At 39.3% G+C, this 18,635-nt stretch overlaps 2 protein-coding genes and 1 pseudogene across 2 annotated transcripts; all 3 read left to right on the top strand.

Moving 5' to 3' along the window:
- The first annotated feature begins 327 nt into the window (after window positions 1–327).
- Window positions 328–5,841, top strand: LOC120049003 (natural killer cell receptor 2B4-like). Its single transcript, XM_038995264.1, has 6 exons — window positions 328–528; window positions 4,146–4,448; window positions 4,686–4,955; window positions 5,117–5,236; window positions 5,441–5,499; window positions 5,761–5,841. The coding sequence occupies exons 1-6, from the start codon at window positions 456–458 to the stop codon at window positions 5,839–5,841; spliced, it is 906 nt and encodes a 301-aa protein (XP_038851192.1). The 5' UTR covers window positions 328–455.
- A 3,108-nt stretch (window positions 5,842–8,949) lies between these two features.
- On the top strand, window positions 8,950–10,709 carry LOC120049002 (annotated as a pseudogene).
- A 3,077-nt stretch (window positions 10,710–13,786) lies between these two features.
- LOC120049001 (neural cell adhesion molecule 1-like) lies at window positions 13,787–18,635 on the top strand. Its single transcript, XM_038995263.1, has 4 exons — window positions 13,787–13,859; window positions 17,469–17,771; window positions 18,011–18,280; window positions 18,454–18,635. The coding sequence occupies exons 1-4, from the start codon at window positions 13,787–13,789 to the stop codon at window positions 18,633–18,635; spliced, it is 828 nt and encodes a 275-aa protein (XP_038851191.1).

The following is an 18,635-nucleotide window of genomic DNA, read 5'->3' as shown; positions in this document are numbered from 1 at the left end:
TCTTTCTCTTTCTCTGCCTCAATCTCGCTCTCTGTCTCTCTTTCTTCCCCCGAGCCATCTATCTCCCTCCTTTCTCTTTCTCTGCAACATTGAGTGGTCTGCTCATAAAGTAACAAAGCTACCGGTGTCTGTGAAACACCATGACCATGAACCACACAACCAGCAGCAGCTAGGAAACACATGCTCCAAAACCACCACCATCAGACTGATCAACACAGTGACAGACCCCAAACACACCCACAGCTCATCTTCTAACTCTCAAGCTGAGTGAAGCGGTAGAATGTGACTTATTTTTCAGCTAACATACAGGAGTTATTTTATAGAACAGCAGCCCTCATCAAAAGGAAGTCTCTGCTCTATCTTCTCTGTGTGTTTTGGATAGTCAACTGCTAGCTACCAGTGACAGTGATAGATAAGGACATACAGCCATAGGAAACAGCCAACGCCTTAAAGAGATGTCTGGTGGTCCCATCTCCTGCTTCTCCAAACAGGGAATACTACTTCTCCTACTCTCCAACCTCCACTATGGTAAGTTCTGTAACTATTCTTATTTATTTCAACATTTTAAACACAGTAGAACCATCAACGCGGATGACACAAATAAGTTTAAAAACGTATCCCCATTGTGGTCCTCTTGAATATACAATAAAACAAAAATACAGTGTACACAAGATAACATGAAAACAAAATACATCTCAAATACATCTCATGAATAGAGAGGAACCCGTAAAAGGAATAAAATAGATTACCAAGTAACGTTCATTGAAACAATTATACTTGCACAGTTTTGAAGCATTTTGCACATAAACCATGTCTTAAGGCAGTCCTTCTCAAATAGTGGGGCGCGTGTGACCCCGGGGTACATGCTTTTTTTTGCTGCAGGGAGTAGGTTTTTTTTGCACCGAACAAGAGCACACAGCACAGAGCAGGATATATGAAGATATATGAAGTGCAGATAACAAACCCTTAAGAGACACCATGGAAAAATATTTAACAGGGATGAAAAGAAAGGCGGAGAGAGACGGAGATAATGAGACAAACGTAAGTCTCCCGAAAGCTAAGACGAGGAAATATGACGACGCGTATGTAGCGCTTTGCTTCACTGTGACTACGGTGGGAGAGGAGGAAAGACCGGTATGTTTACTGTGTCTAAAAACGTTGGCAGCGGACAGCATGAAGCCAAATAAATTAAGGCGTCACTTAAAGACATTACATCCCAATCACGCTGATAAGCCGCTTTAGTTTTTTCAGCGAAAACGTGCCGAATATTGCCAACAATCGTCCCGCTTTGTGAATGCTACTTCAGTAAACCAGCGAGCACTGTTAGCATCATATAAGGTGGCGTACCAAATTGCTCAGTGCTGATACTACCTGCAGCATTAGACATGGTCTCTGTCATGCTGGATGACGCAAGTGCTGCAAAAATAAAAACTATGACTTCCTCATTTAGATTTTTTTTAAATCAGCACAAATTGTTTTATTCATTTTTGTTTTATAGGTCAGTGTTTCATATATTGTGCTCCTGAGTTAATGTTGCTGATCAATTTGAATGTATTATTATTCATTGATTATATTTTATTTTATTTTTCAGTATCAAATGGTCAAAAAATGTTTACAGTTTAAATAAGGCTTGAATTTTTTTTTAAATTTCAGGCAAATTGATGCACTTTAAGTCTTTTCTGTTACAGACTAAAAAACAATGTTAATAAAGTTATTATTTGTTGTAAGTTGATCTATATTTCTTTCTTTTTTCTTTTTGTTTTCTTTAATGTTAATAAGGATACAATGTGATGCAGAGGTGTACTTTTAACAATTTTATAGACAAATTATACTATTTACAGTCGCGGCGGAGAGTTGGCGGCGCGAAATGTTTACTTCTTCCTAGGGGGGGGGGGGGGGGGGGCGTAACAGAAAATAATTGAGAAGCACTGTCTTAAGGTATATATCAAATCAAATCAAATTTTATTTGTCACATACACATGGTTAGCAGATGTTAATGCGATGGTAGCGAAATGCTTGTACTTCTAGTTCCGACAATGCAGTAATAACCAACAAGTAATCTAACCTAACAATTCCACAACTACTACCTTATACACACAAGTGTAAAGGGATAAAGAGTATGTACATAAAGATATATGAATGAGTGATGGTACAGAACGGCATAGGCAAGATGCAGTAGATGGTATAGAGTACAGTATATACATATGAGATGAGTAATGTAGGGTGTATAAACATAAAATGGCATAGTTTAAAGTGGCTAGTGATACACGTATTACATAAAGATGGCAAGATGCAGTAGATGATATAGAGTACAGTATATACATATACATATGAGATGAGTAATGTAGGGTATGTAAACATTATATTAAGGAAAGAGCTTTTTCCAGCCATGCTCCTATAGAGCTGTGGTCTCATATTAGCAACACTGGCTCTGGTGTGATGCTATGAGAGTCTGTAATGAAATTAAAATAACCAGACAGGTAACTGGGGGAAAGGTCATGTATCACTTTAAAAACCATCAACAGTTTAATCTGTTCCACCACCAGATCAACTGGAAGCCAGTTCAGTTGTCTGAAATGATTAGGACCTACGTGCGTCCCTATGGCTGAGCTTGAATACAATTCTCATTAGTTTGTTTTGGGCCATTTGAAGTTTGTCCTTCAGATGTTTTGTTATGCCACTGAACCATGAGATACAAGCATAGTCATAGTGGCCCTGTATCAGAGATGTTGCCAGGGTCCTCATAGTCTCTCTATCCAGGAACTTGGCTACCTTTGCCAGGAACTTGGTCCTGGAGTGAACATTCCCAATGGCCTTCAGAGCCACAAGTTCACATGTCATGTGTTGGTCCAGTTCACATCCCAATGAATGTAACAGAGCTTTTTTCCTTCACCGCTACACTATTAAACTTGACCGAGAAGTTGGAAGAGTTGTTCACTTTGTGTTTGGAACCAAACAGGATACATTCTGTCTTGCCTAAATGGATAACCACTTACTGACTTTAATCAGTTGGCTGCTTAGGGTCTTTTCAACGGTCTCCTTATTCTAATGTGAAACCAATAGGGTAGAATCATCCCCAAACAGGATCTATTGCATGTGCTTGCTTGCATGATAAAGTAAGGAAAACCGTCAGCTTTCTCTGACTTCCTTGTTGGTCTTTACATGGTGTGTGTTGACTGTAAGAATGCCTAGTCATCAGTGATTGGTTGGATATCTCGAAACATTTGCTTTATTACTGTTTGACAACACCTACATAATACCTATATTCAGGAACATAACATGATGTATTGATTCTGCAGTTTTGAATGAGTGCCGATGGTGCTGTTGGGTCAGCAGCTGTTGCAGTGCTTCTAGAACGTAACAGATCTTAACACCCTGTGCCTAATGGCTGTCATTCATTACATTTAAGGCGATATGGGACTGTATCAAATTATTGTTTCTATTACATAATATGATACATTGCAGGACTAGGATAACTGCAGTTATGTCTTAAATTCTTCAATGAACTGTAACTGTGTTTTTTTCTTAATTCATGACTGACATTTTTTAATAAGAGTTTATAAAATATTACTTCAGACTGATATGTAATTATAATGTTGCCCATCCAGTATATGATGCATTTCTGGTGAATAATTACACAGTAAACACAGTGGTATTTGTACTTGTGAGCTGAGGAGGGGTTATCAGATCCACCCCCACTTCTCTTTTCCTGTCATCTCATCCTGTTCTACTGAATGTGGGGGAGGAGTGGACTTTAATGAAGTAAAATAGGACCCACACACTCAGATACATAAAGATATAAAGTGAAAATATGCTAAGTTCCACGTACAGCATAAATGAAACCTGGAAATGCGCTCTATAAATCCAATCCATTATTATCTATTATTGATTAGGTAGGACTTTGCATTGTAGTGTATTATTGTGTAGTTATTCATGTTGGCACACTGTCACAAGTATTAAAGTCACACTGTAACAAGTATTAGAGTGTAACAATGAGTAATTACAACACCTGTACATCGTACTACATGAATAATTACACAGTAATAAGATCATTGAAATATAGTGTGCAACCATTGATTGATGTCATAATTGTTTTATTTGTAATTTTATTTACCCTTTATAACGTATTTATTTGTGTGTTTCAGATGTGGGTGTTCCTCTGATCATCAACAAGAGAGTGGGGGACTTCGTGGAGCTGCTGGCAGGCATAGAGAATGGACATTTCCAATCCTTGGTGTGGAAGTATATGGGAAAGGATATTGCAGAATTCAACTCAGAAGTTGTATATTCACCTGGATCCCAGTTTGAGGGGAGACTAAAGATGAACACCAAAAACATCAGTTTAACAGTCAGAGAACTGACACTGCAAGACTCAGGGGATTTTCTACTTGCAGGCGAAGGGGACAAAGGTCAGATTGACAGTAAGACCATCACTCTGAAGGTCCACGGTAGGCTGTTTTCACCATTTTTACATTCTATTTTGATATCATTCTAATTTATATCCATAACCATGGCTAAAGATCTTTAAACTATAACACAGATTTTGTGGTTTCATACTGACCTTACTCACCATGCTTTGTTAAATATCCATCACATTTTCAAGTCATCTTTCTCCTGGTGGTATGGCTATGGTAGGGTTCATTTCGAAGACTGATTACGAGTCTATCTCTCTCCTGGTTGGTCAGAGCCTATATCCAAGGTGGCGATCCAGACAGACATCAAGCTATTGGCCAACCACTCCTGTACGGTACGGCTGGTGTGCAACGTGTCCTGCTACCCCAACCTCACCTACACCTGGGAGAGAGACAATGAGATCTACGGGGACGCCCAGCAGATTTACTTCTCTCTCTCACCAGCAGAGAGAAACATCAGTGTAAAGTGCAACGCCTCCAACCTGGTCAGTTGGAAAACTGCCTTTGAGACATTAAAGTGCAGTAATGACACAACCACCCCAGGTACCTAGATATCATAATAATCCCTTCCATACACTTTTCTGTGTGCTTATAAGCTTATGTTGTCAAATATAATATGTAATGCATGTGATTACATTGGATGTATATGATATAGAGCCATTTAGTCTTTATCATATTGTATAGTCTAATCATGTTTGTTGAACAATATGTGACAGGACTGGCGTGGTATACCATCTGTATCGGAGAACCAGTGGGAGGCGCTGTGGTGCTGATTCTTATTGTAGCTGTGGCATTGTGCTACTGCAGGGGCCAAAGTATCACGGGCATGTACAGCTTACGGGCCTCCACTATATTTAAACTGACATTTCTGTTGGTTCTAGAAGTATTCTTCAGCTGATATGATTTTTGGGGGGATTTGCTAGAAATTAGAAAAAGAGTGAGACCCCTCATTAATTCCTGGGTATGTTTGTTGATATCCTGTATGAAATGTATCTGATTGGTTGATATTTTCTTCTTATAAAACACAGCAGATCTAACTGACAACACAATATATGCTGATGTTATGATCAACACAAGAAGTAGAGATGTAAGTATGCATTGCCGTTATTATGTATCTGACTGTGTGGAAGCTGTATGTACTGAATTGTAATGGGCTGCATTTTGATTCCAGACAATATCAAACAGTCATGTGAACTCAATATCCATCTATGAAACTGTCAGGTATCTGGTTATCCCAAGATTGAACAAGGTAAGATATAAATGGTCATAATGGTAAAATGTCTGTGAGAACAGTCTACACCTTTCTTGATGCTGAAACAGTTTCTTCTTGACTGTCTGTCACATGTAGCCGCAGACTCTGTATGACAAGATCACATTTGGACTTCCAGAAGGCACCCTCCTCTCCCTACCAGAAAGTACTGTGAGCTGAACAGGATGTGGTCATAGGCTGGGCCTTCCATAGATATAGAACCCTCTGTATCCTCTGCATCTTACATGTGTACATTCTGTAGATAGGCCTAGATGTTACTGTTTAATTTCATCAGGATCTACACAATTTGCTTACAATTTGATGATTGTAAATCGTCTCCCTTTATTAGTTATCATATATATAGTGTATCATCAGGCCTTATGCCGTTCTTTGAGGGCCTAGTTACAATTAGGAGATTCTGAAATGTGTCATAGTGTCACGCCCTGACCTTAGAGATCCTTTTTATGTCTCTATTTTGGTTTGGTCAGGGTGTGAGTCGGGGTGGGAATTCTATGTTCTATTATTTGTATTTCTATGTTTTGGCCGGGTAGGGTTCTCAATCAGGGACAGCTGTCTATCGTTGTCTCTGATTGAGAACCATACTTAGGTATCCCTTTTTCCCACCTGTCTTTTTGGGAAGTTGACTTTGTTTGTGGCACTTTGGCTTAAGCTTCACTGTTTGTTTTGTATTGTTTATTGTTTTGTCGGCGTCATTTCAAATAAAAAAGAAAATGTACGCTCACCACACTGCACCTTGGTCCACTTCATTTAATGGCCGTGACACATTGGCAGTTATAGGTGTTGTGATCAGACAAGCTCATATGTCGAATTTCTATTTTCTAGATTAAGAAAATAGTTGTAGATAATAGTGTGACATTGATTAGTGAGGTTGATTTATGCCTGTGAATAGAAAGTGTACTCTTTTGTATTAGGATTATGTGCTGGCCAGGCATTGATGAGGTTGTAATCAGAGAGTATATGATGGAGAGTCTTTGTTACATGTGGACTGTAGCTGTTCTTATTTGATTTGTCCGCATGTCCAAAATGGCATTCATGTCTGTCCCAATAACCAGATGGAATTCAATTCATTCCCAAAAATATTCCGTTCACAGAATAAAAAATGTTTCTACCTTTTTGCATACGTTGAGTGCCTTGCTTTTAGAGTGAATTGTAATTAACACTCACGACTGTATTTGTTAGCAGCAGAGGCATGATTGTTGTATTGAATGGTTTTCAGTACTTTAGCCTTCACCAAGTGAATGTATGTCTAAGTGGATATGTTATCTTTAAAATTAAACTCATTATGACAACACATTACATATACTATAAAGCCCCTGAGGGCCTAGTTACACCCTAACACACTGGTCTGAAACTCCTGGTTTAGTCAAATTATGCGGGCTTGCAAAGGGATGTGTCATTTCTATTGGAATCCAGTCAAAGTTAGGATATCCAACTATTTAACATTTCAGTCACATGCAACCTGCATTCAGAATGACTGTTGGGGTAGAGAAGATTGATTATTGAGACTACCTAAATCATATCAACTGGAACAGCCATAACAGTAATGTGTGAATAAGTCCAACTAGTAACAGATAGGATTAGTTTAGAAAAATGTATGTTATCTATGTTTGTGTAGCAGAAGATTAATCAACCAGTCATTGTACATGCAAATACACAGGTATTGAAACAAACCATTCTGAAAATCAACCTGCAAGAGATCATGCTGGAATAATGATAATGATGATGATTGGTGTCGTTTTGAGCAAAGAATCATTTTGTATTTTACTCAACAAGCTTGTTCAAAAACAACTGACTTCAAGCAGAGTTGTTGATTTAAGACTCTAACAGATTGGCTCAAATTCTTGTCATTTTTAAGTCCACTCAACTTGCATAATAATGCAAATTAAGCAATTGGTTAAGTTTGACTTTTTCCAGTGCACAGTGTATGAAATTACAAGGCTGAGGAACTTCACATTAGGTCACTTGTTTGTCATAGTTGAGGGGTCATGGTTTGCTCTCTTCATCTTTAGCAGTGTGGGTTTGTGAAGGAAGGCACTCTGTGAAGCTGTCTTTTCCCGCTGTGATCAGAGAGTCAAATAGAGAATTGGTTGTAATCATATGCAATAACCTGTGAAAACCTAGTTGTTGGGCTGATGAGTACACATGAAAAATTGTGTAGGGATTTATGTCCTTTTCAGAGAGAAGAATGACAATGTTCTTGCAGCATACATTTTCTGTAATTCACTCATTAATTTCTCTTTTACATTCAATCTTACTTATCTGTCTATTTTTACATTTATCAAGAATCTTTCTCTCTGTTTTTCTGTGTACAGTGAAGAGGTGTGATCTAAGCAGACTGTCATCATATAGGAAGTAAAGGGGTTTGTTAGAAGGACAGTAGTTGTAGAGAAAGTCACTTGTCTGTGGGGACAGAATGGAGCACACCTTGCTCTGTTTGCTGCTATGTAAGTACTGAGTTAGTGGGTTTGTTTATGAACACTAATTACCTGATTTACTAAGAATTTAAGGGAAAAGGGATAAGACATGAATCAAAATGAAGACAGTTTCACGCTTTAGGTTTGATTTTGGTATTTTAGCCCTTATTGAGAAAATATTAGTAAATGGCACTGTCACGATCGTCTTTATGTGGAAGAGAGGACCAAGGCGCAGCGTGATACGAATACATCTTCTTTAATTATAACGAAGACGAAACAAACACTTTTACAAACTAATACAAAAACAACAAACGACCGTGAAGCTACAAACCTACGTGCACACATGCAACATAGACCTAGACAATTACCCACAACCTGCCTAATGCCTATGGCTGCCTTAAATATGGCTCCCAATCAGAGACAACAATAGACAGCTGTCTCTGATTGAGAACCACTCAGGCAACCATAGACATACCTAAACACCTACACTGAACACAACCCCATAAACTCTACCAAAACCCCCTAGACAATACAAACACCCTCGACTAGACAAAAACACATACATCCCCCATGTCACACCCTGACCTAACTAAAATAATAAATAAACAAAGATAACTAAGGCCAGGGCGTGACAGGCACTCAAAGGAATATCAGCAAATATGGTGTAGATATGAAGTAAGAAAGTGACCACCCTACATTGATGTTGCATCTCTGTGAGAACCTGAGCTTGTATAGCCGATGCCATGCAGACCTGGTTATTGTGGTGGTGTGCATTTAACCAAGTCATTGCTCAGGAACTAAAGAGTGGTGTTAACCTGTCTAGGACTGGGGTTCCGCTAGCCTCTATCTGGCAATGGGACTAGTGAAGACTCTGATCCCTGCTGGTCCTAGTCACACAGGAGGATATGTGTGTAGAGCTGGGAGAGGAGACCCAGTCTATGACACACTCTACAGTGAACCTCAGTTTCTCTGGTCAGGAGGTAACTAACTGCATTGAAACTGCATTTAATCATATGTAAGTCACCCTCGTGTATATATAACCACTGTGTACGTTTGACTCTGTCACTCTTTGTTTCAGATCCGCAACCATCAGTGTCTCTCAAAATAAGACCTAACAGAACTCAACACTTTACATCAAAGTCTCTCTCACTAAGCTGTGAGGAGAAGAGGAACTCTACTGGATGGAGACTGAAGAGATACAGAGAGAAAGCAGTGGAGTCAGAGTGTGGCTCTAACTGGGGATCAATAGCAGGGTCCACATGTACCATCAGGTCCACATACACATTGGACAGTGGAGTGTACTGGTGTGAGTCTGGATCAGGAGAGTACAGTAATGCTGTCAACATCACAGTGGATGGTACGTCTGTTGTACAACAGTCACTAACTTTTTTTTTCATTACAATGTATGATAATGATGTTCAATTCTGTAACTGAATGGTTGCATCTCATAAAATAATAGCTCATGTGAGTGATTACTCCAGATTTACAGTATTATTTATATATTATGTTATACAGTTGGCACTCTGATCCTGGAGAGCCCTCCCTATCCCATAACTGAGGGAGACTCTATGACTCTCAGCTGTACAAATAGATATCAGGAAACAAACCCGAACCCCAAGGTTGAGTTCTACAAAGATGGAGTACTCATCAGGAATGATACCACAGGAGAGATGACCATCCCTGCAGTTTCCAAGTCAGATGAAGGCTTCTATAAGTGTAATCTAGTGAAGGAGAATCACCAGAGAGCTGGGTGACAGTGAGAGGTGAAAAAAACTATTATAATCACATGACCTTTTCATAATATCTGTGGTTATCAGTCATTTGTAGTGTTAAAAATCATACTTTAGGTTTGGAGTTGCAAGCTCAGGCTGGTCATCTGATCTCAAGTCAGTTGTCAAATATATATTCACTTTGTCCACTACTTTATTTATTTTCTACAACTACCTCAGAACCTGATAGTGAATTGCTGTTCTCTCTCCAGGTGTAACTCCTGGACCCTCTACATCAGTCCCAGTAGGAGTGGTTGTGGGCCTGGTTGTTGCTGGTGTTCTACTGGCCATTCTCCTGGTACTGCTGTGTCGATATAAAAAAAGCCGGAGGTGAGACTTTTATCAATTCACATTTATCTTTTTAGTTCATGTTTAGGAGAAAAATGTCTAATTACAAAAGTTTAAAACAATAACGAATTGATACAGTATAATCTTATGCATTTCTCATTACAGGTTCCTGTTGCAACAGAATATTCTGGTGAGTACACATGTCTTTCAAAAAGGTATACCTGTTTTTCAACTTTTCATACAGTAAAATAGAATCTGTGTGTTTCATGAGTATCTCTCTCCCTGTAGGCCCCCCCAGCCCCAGAGGACCAACCTGGACCCCCAACAGGACCAAGGATCTACCCAGGGCCAGGCTCCTGATGCTGGGTATACACGTGTGCAGCATGGTCAGTCTCTCATCCCAGACCACTGTCACTCTCCTCTCTGTAACTTCACATACTGACTTTTCACCATTCACTTTATATAGATGTTACCGTACTCTATGTCCCTAGGCAAGCTGAGGGAAAACCAACCTATTAATCTTTCTCTCTCTTCTTTGACCAACAGGTGGCACTAACATCTATGATACAATCACGCCCTCAGACAGTAATGACAATGGTACTGGGAAAGGGAAAGGGGGATACCTAGTCAGTTGTACAACTGAATACCTTCAAATGAAATGTGTCTTCCGAATTTAACCCAACCCTTCTGAATCAGAGAGGTGCGGGGGGGCTGCCTTAATTGACATCCACGTCTTCGGCGCCTGGGGAACAGTGGGTTAACTGCCTTGCTCAGTTGCAGAACGACAAATTTTTCCCTTGTCAGCTCGGGGATTCGATCCAGTAACCTTTCGGTTACTGGCCCAGCAACCTTTTGGTTACTAAACACTAGGCTACCTGTATGTTAAATTTAGCATGAATACAGTATAGAGTTGTTGTTGCTGTTATTCTTCATATGTTTAATATGACTAGCATACTAACAGTATGTAGAGATATTAGTGTATTACCTGTATATTTCAGATGCTGGTGCTGCTACTGCTGGATCAAGTGATGTGATGTACGCCCAGATTCAACTCAAAGAGTTGGACAAGAAAAAGAAAAGTAACTCTCAACTGTCACACAAAATGCAGCAGTTTTTTACTCATCACATTTGATAAAAACATTCAAATTCTCTTCACCTCCTCAGAAATGACAGCTGATTCAAAAGAAAATCCAGTCTATTCTGAGGTCAAGACAGGGAAGACCACAGGTGAGACTCATTCTACAGGTTGGCAGTCAGTGAAATCTAAATGTGCGATTTTGGAGTTTCAAAAAAGATGCAGAATATTCAATAAGCTACTTCCTTAATTTGCGGACTGGAAATTTAAATTTTCAGCAGCAACTGGACCTGTTGATGTGACCTATGCTGAGGTTGACCTTAAACAGAAGGCCAAAGCCAAGAAGAAGAAAGGTAAGACAGGACATCCCTCCTTCAATATTCCCCCTATCATAACCTCCCACATCTGACCCCATATTGACTAGCTGTATAATATTCTGTATATAACTGTTATATTATTCTGGTGTTTTATCCTCACCCCTTACAGAAACAGCAAACCCACCTGAGGCAGATTCAGTCTATTCTCAAGTTAAACCAGGTACAGCCCCAGGTAAGACTAATAGCCATATGCGATTGATAATTTTAATGATAATAATATGGAACTAATGCTCTGATATCAAAGTATAATGTATGTATTTAAAGTATGTATCTTTGTTTGATTCTAAAGATTTTGTTTGACTGCATGTCCTAAACAACTCTGTGTGGTGATATGTTGCAGGTCCTTGAGGGATGGAGGGATGGAATGATGGAGTGACAGAGGGATGGAAGGATGGAAGGATGGAGGGATGGAAGGACACACCATCAGAGGAGGAGAAGGAACCCGGAACATGGATTTTGTACGCTCAAAACACACAAGCAAAAACACACATGCACAAACACACGCGCAATAACACCTTGTACATTAAGGCGTTCTTACTTATTTTATTTACTTATTTTATTGTATTTAAGCATGGTTTAATTGTGTTTAACTGTAAAAGCTTTTTTTTTTTTTTACTATATGGTGCAATAATGATGCATCTTATCTGCAGCTACTGCAATTGTATCTGCTTTGTATTGTGTATTGAGTTTTATTGTTGATTTATTCAGATGATAGAATAACATATTTGTATATGAATTTCCCAAAAGGTATTATTCACGTTTTCTTCCAATGGCCTGTACTTTTACAGTATCTTTGCATTGTGCTTTTTTAATAAACAATTTTTTATCCACCAGATGGTATGAGTGCTTTCTTACAGTAAATAGATATTGTCATCATCATCAACTTTTCCATACAACCTCATTTGGTCAAAACTCCTTTAAGTCTAGTATAGATCTCAGGCTCCACAATGTGTGAGTTAAAAGGCAATCTGCTCTTTCTGCATCCATTTATGGACTTAATTATATCTACCCATTGAATCTTGAGAAATATAACATAAATGCCCCATGAGCAAAGTTCAAAAGCCGTACCCCATCTGCTGAAGACCCGTTGACATTTTAAGAATTACTTTTGGGGGAAAAGTGTGCCTGAAAAGAACAGTTCTTCTCAGTTTTATGATGTCATATACTCTGCAGGAGTTCTGAGGAGCTAGTAACCTACGTACGAATGACTACCAGTTCTCCCATATTGCCTCCTCATCCTACAGACAGGTCATGACGATTAATGACATTAGTGGTGTATGACTCTGACTGATATTTTCAGTGTCCCTGCATGGTCCGGGAGGTCACTGTTCCAGTTAGGGTGTTTCTGTGTCTATGTGTTAATGTCTAAGTGGTCAGACAGACAGCCGGCAGCCAGGTCATTGTCACTGCTCCTGAGAAACAGTCACAGGAAGTGACATCACCACAAGCTGTTATATGAAACGTAGAAGGGGGGCCTCTATCAGTAACCTGGGACCCATTACCTTCCGAAAAAGTTGGCAGGTGTTTCATGTCCCTCAGTCACACTGACCTATGAGCATGCAGAAGAAGTCATGCAAACACTTCTGCAGGTATATGAAGCCAAGATGAAACTGCACAGACAGTGTTATGACATTTTTGCTCTTTCTCTCTCTCTCCACCCCCCCACTCTCTCCCCCCCCCCTCTCTCTCTAACCCCCCCCCACCCCCTCTCTCTCCCCCCTCTCTCTCTCTGTCTTTCTTTCTCTTTCTCTGTCTCTGTCTTTCTCTTTCTTCCCCCGATCCGTCTATCTCCCTCCTTTCTCTTTCTCTGCAACATTGAGTGGTCTGCTCATAAAGTAACAAAGCTACCGGTGTCTGTGAAACACCATGACCATGAACCACACAACCAGCAGCAGCTAGGAAACACATGCTCCAAAACCACCACCATCAGACTGATCAACACAGTGACAGACCCCAAACACACCCACAGCTCATCTTCTAACTCTCAAGCTGAGTGAAGCGGTAGAATGTGACTTATTTTTCAGCTAACATACAGGAGTTATTTTATAGAACAGCAGCCCTCATCAAAAGGAAGTCTCTGCTCTATCTTCTCTGTGTGTTTTGGATAGTCAACTGCTAGCTACCAGTGACAGTGATAGATAAGGACATACAGCCATAGGAAACAGCCAACGCCTTAAAGAGATGTCTGGTGGTCCCATCTCCTGCTTCTCCAAACAGGGAATACTACTTCTCCTACTCTCCAACCTCCACTATGGTAAGTTCTGTAACTATTCTTATTTATTTCAACATTTTAAACACAGTAGAACCATCAACGCGGATGACACAAATAAGTTTAAAAACGTATCCCCATTGTGGTCCTCTTGAATATACAATAAAACAAAAATACAGTGTACACAAGATAACATGAAAACAAAATACATCTCAAATACATCTCATGAATAGAGAGGAACCCGTAAAAGGAATAAAATAGATTACCAAGTAACGTTCATTGAAACAATTATACTTGCACAGTTTTGAAGCATTTTGCACATAAACCATGTCTTAAGGCAGTCCTTCTCAAATAGTGGGGCGCGTGTGACCCCGGGGTACATGCTTTTTTTTGCTGCAGGGAGTAGGTTTTTTTTGCACCGAACAAGAGCACACAGCACAGAGCAGGATATATGAAGATATATGAAGTGCAGATAACAAACCCTTAAGAGACACCATGGAAAAATATTTAACAGGGATGAAAAGAAAGGCGGAGAGAGACGGAGATAATGAGACAAACGTAAGTCTCCCGAAAGCTAAGACGAGGAAATATGACGACGCGTATGTAGCGCTTTGCTTCACTGTGACTACGGTGGGAGAGGAGGAAAGACCGGTATGTTTACTGTGTCTAAAAACGTTGGCAGCGGACAGCATGAAGCCAAATAAATTAAGGCGTCACTTAAAGACATTACATCCCAATCACGCTGATAAGCCGCTTTAGTTTTTTCAGCGAAAACGTGCCGAATATTGCCAACAATCGTCCCGCTTTGTGAATGCTACTTCAGTAAACCAGCGAGCACTGTTAGCATCATATAAGGTGGCGTACCAAATTGCTCAGTGCTGATACTACCTGCAGCATTAGACATGGTCTCTGTCATGCTGGATGACGCAAGTGCTGCAAAAATAAAAACTATGACTTCCTCATTTAGATTTTTTTTAAATCAGCACAAATTGTTTTATTCATTTTTGTTTTATAGGTCAGTGTTTCATATATTGTGCTCCTGAGTTAATGTTGCTGATCAATTTGAATGTATTATTATTCATTGATTATATTTTATTTTATTTTTCAGTATCAAATGGTCAAAAAATGTTTACAGTTTAAATAAGGCTTGAATTTTTTTTTAAATTTCAGGCAAATTGATGCACTTTAAGTCTTTTCTGTTACAGACTAAAAAACAATGTTAATAAAGTTATTCTTTGTTGTAAGTTGATCTATATTTCTTTCTTTTTTCTTTTTTTGTTTTCTTTAATGTTAATAAGGATACAATGTTATGCAGAGGTGTACTTATAACAATTTTATAGACAAATGATACTATTTACAGTCGCGGCGGAGAGTTGGGGGGCGCGAAATGTTTACTTCTTCCTAGGGGGGTTGGTAACAGAAAATAATTGAGAAGCACTGTCTTAAGGTATATATCAAATCAAATCAAATTTTATTTGTCACATACACATGGTTAGCAGATGTTAATGCGATGGTAGCGAAATGCTTGTACTTCTAGTTCCGACAATGCAGTAATAACCAACAAGTAATCTAACCTAACAATTCCACAACTACTACCTTATACACACAAGTGTAAAGGGATAAAGAGTATGTACATAAAGATATATGAATGAGTGATGGTACAGAACGGCATAGGCAAGATGCAGTAGATGGTATAGAGTACAGTATATACATATGAGATGAGTAATGTAGGGTGTATAAACATAAAATGGCATAGTTTAAAGTGGCTAGTGATACACGTATTACATAAAGATGGCAAGATGCAGTAGATGATATAGAGTACAGTATATACATATACATATGAGATGAGTAATGTAGGGTATGTAAACATTATATTAAGGAAAGAGCTTTTTCCAGCCATGCTCCTATAGAGCTGTGGTCTCATATTAGCAACACTGGCTCTGGTGTGATGCTATGAGAGTCTCTAATGAAATTAAAATAACCAGACAGGTAACTGGGGGAAAGGTCATGTATCACTTTAAAAACCATCAACAGTTTAATCTGCACCATCACCAGATCAACTGGAAGCCAGTTCAGTTGTCTGAAATGATTAGGACCTACGTGCGTCCCTATGGCTGAGCTTGAATACAATTCTCATTAGTTTGTTTTGGGCCATTTGAAGTTTGTCCTTCAGATGTTTTGTTATGCCACTGAACCATGAGATACAAGCATAGTCATAGTGGCCCTGTATCAGAGATGTTGCCAGGGTCCTCATAGTCTCTCTATCCAGGAACTTGGCTACCTTTGCCAGGAACTTGGTCCTGGAGTGAACATTCCCAATGGCCTTCAGAGCCACAAGTTCACATGTCATGTGTTGGTCCAGTTCACATCCCAATGAATGTAACAGAGCTTTTTTCCTTCACCGCTACACTATTAAACTTGACCGAGAAGTTGGAAGAGTTGTTCACTTTGTGTTTGGAACCAAACAGGATACATTCTGTCTTGCCTAAATGGATAACCACTTACTGACTTTAATCAGTTGGCTGCTTAGGGTCTTTTCAACGGTCTCCTTATTCTAATGTGAAACCAAGAGGGTAGAATCATCCCCAAACAGGATCTATTGCATGTGCTTGCTTGCATGATAAAGTAAGGAAAACCGTCAGCTTTCTCTAACTTCCTTGTTGGTCTTTACATGGTGTGTGTTGACTGTAAGAATGCCTAGTCATCAGTGATTGGTTGGATATCTCGAAACATTTGCTTTATTACTGTGTGATATCACCTACATAATACCTATATTCAGGAACATAACATGATGTATTGATTCTGCAGTTTTGAATGAGTGCCGATGGTGCTGTTGGGTCAGCAGCTGTTGCAGTGCTTCTAGAACGTAACAGATCTTAACACCCTGTGCCTAATGGCTGTCATTCATTACATTTAAGGCGATATGGGACTGTATCAAATTATTGTTTCTATTACATAATATGATACATTGCAGGACTAGGATAACTGCAGTTATGTCTTAAATTCTTCAATGAACTGTAACTGTGTTTTTTTCTTAATTCATGACTGACATTTTTTAATAAGAGTTTATAAAATATTACTTCAGACTGATATGTAATTATAATGTTGCCCATCCAGTATATGATGCATTTCTGGTGAATAATTACACAGTAAACACAGTGGTATTTGTACTTGTGAGCTGAGGAGGGGTTATCAGATCCACCCCCACTTCTCTTTTCCTGTCATCTCATCCTGTTCTACTGAATGTGGGGGAGGAGTGGACTTTAATGAAGTAAAATAGGACCCACACACTCAGATACATAAAGATATAAAGTGAAAATATGCTAAGTTCCACGTACAGCATAAATGAAACCTGGAAATGCGCTCTATAAATCCAATCCATTATTATCTATTATTGATTAGGTAGGACTTTGCATTGTAGTGTATTATTGTGTAGTTATTCATGTTGGCACACTGTCACAAGTATTAAAGTCACACTGTAACAAGTATTAGAGTGTAACAATGAGTAATTACAACACCTGTACATCGTACTACATGAATAATTACACAGTAATAAGTTCATTGAAATATAGTGTGCAACCATTGATTGATGTCATAATTGTTTTATTTGTAATTTTATTTACCCTTTATAACGTATTTATTTGTGTGTTTCAGATGTGGGTGTTCCTCTGATCATCAACAAGAGAGTGGGGGACTACGTGGAGCTGCTGGCAGGCATAGAGAATGGACATTTCCAATCCTTGGTGTGGAAGTATATGGGAAAGGATATTGCAGAATTCAACTCAGAAGTTGTATATTCACCTGGATCCCAGTTTGAGGGGAGACTAAAGATGAACACCAAAAACATCAGTTTAACAGTCAGAGAACTGACACTGCAAGACTCAGGGGATTTTCTACTTGCAGGCGAAGGGGACAAAGGTCAGATTGACAGTAAGACCATCACTCTGAAGGTCCACGGTAGGCTGTTTTCACCATTTTTACATTCTATTTTGATATCATTCTAATTTATATCCATAACCATGGCTAAAGATCTTTAAACTATAACACAGATTTTGTGGTTTTACACTGACCTTACTCACCATGCTTTGTTAAATATCCATCACATTTTCAAGTCATCTTTCTCCTGGTGGTATGGCTATGGTAGGGTTCATTTAGAAGACTGATTACGAGTCTTTATTTCTCTCCTGGTTGGTCAGAGCCTATATCCAAGGTGGCGATCCAGACAGACATCAAGCTATTGGCCAACCGCTCCTGTACGGTACGGCTGGTGTGCAACGTGTCCTGCTACCCCAACCTCACCTTCACCTGGGAGAGAGACAATGAGATCTACGGGGACGCCCAGCAGATTCACTTCTCTCTCTCACCAGCAGAGAGAAACATCAGTGTAAAGTGCAACGCCTCCAACCTGGTCAGTTGGAAAACTGCCTTTGAGACTTTAAAGTGCAGTAATGACACAACCACACCAGGTACCTAGATATCATAATAATCCCTTCTATACACTTTTCATTGTGCTTATAAGCTTATGTTGTCAAATAGAATATGTAATGCATGTGATTACATTGGATGTATATGATATAGAGCCATTTAGTCTTTATCATATTGTATTGTCTAATCGTGTGTGTTGAACAATATGTGACAGGACTGGCGTGGTATACCATCTATATCGGAGAACCAGTGGGAGGCGCTGTGGTGCTGATTCTTATTGTAGCTGTGGCAGTGTGCTACTGCAGGGGCCAAAGTATCACGGGTATGTACAGCTTAGGGGCCTCCACTATATTTAAATTGACATTTCTGTTGGTCCTAGAGGTATTCTTCAGCTGA

The sequence above is a fragment of the Salvelinus namaycush genome, chromosome 6 (genome assembly GCF_016432855.1).
Source record: "Salvelinus namaycush isolate Seneca chromosome 6, SaNama_1.0, whole genome shotgun sequence".
Classification (NCBI taxonomy): domain Eukaryota; kingdom Metazoa; phylum Chordata; class Actinopteri; order Salmoniformes; family Salmonidae; genus Salvelinus; species Salvelinus namaycush.
This window is presented reverse-complemented; position numbering and strand designations above follow the sequence as displayed.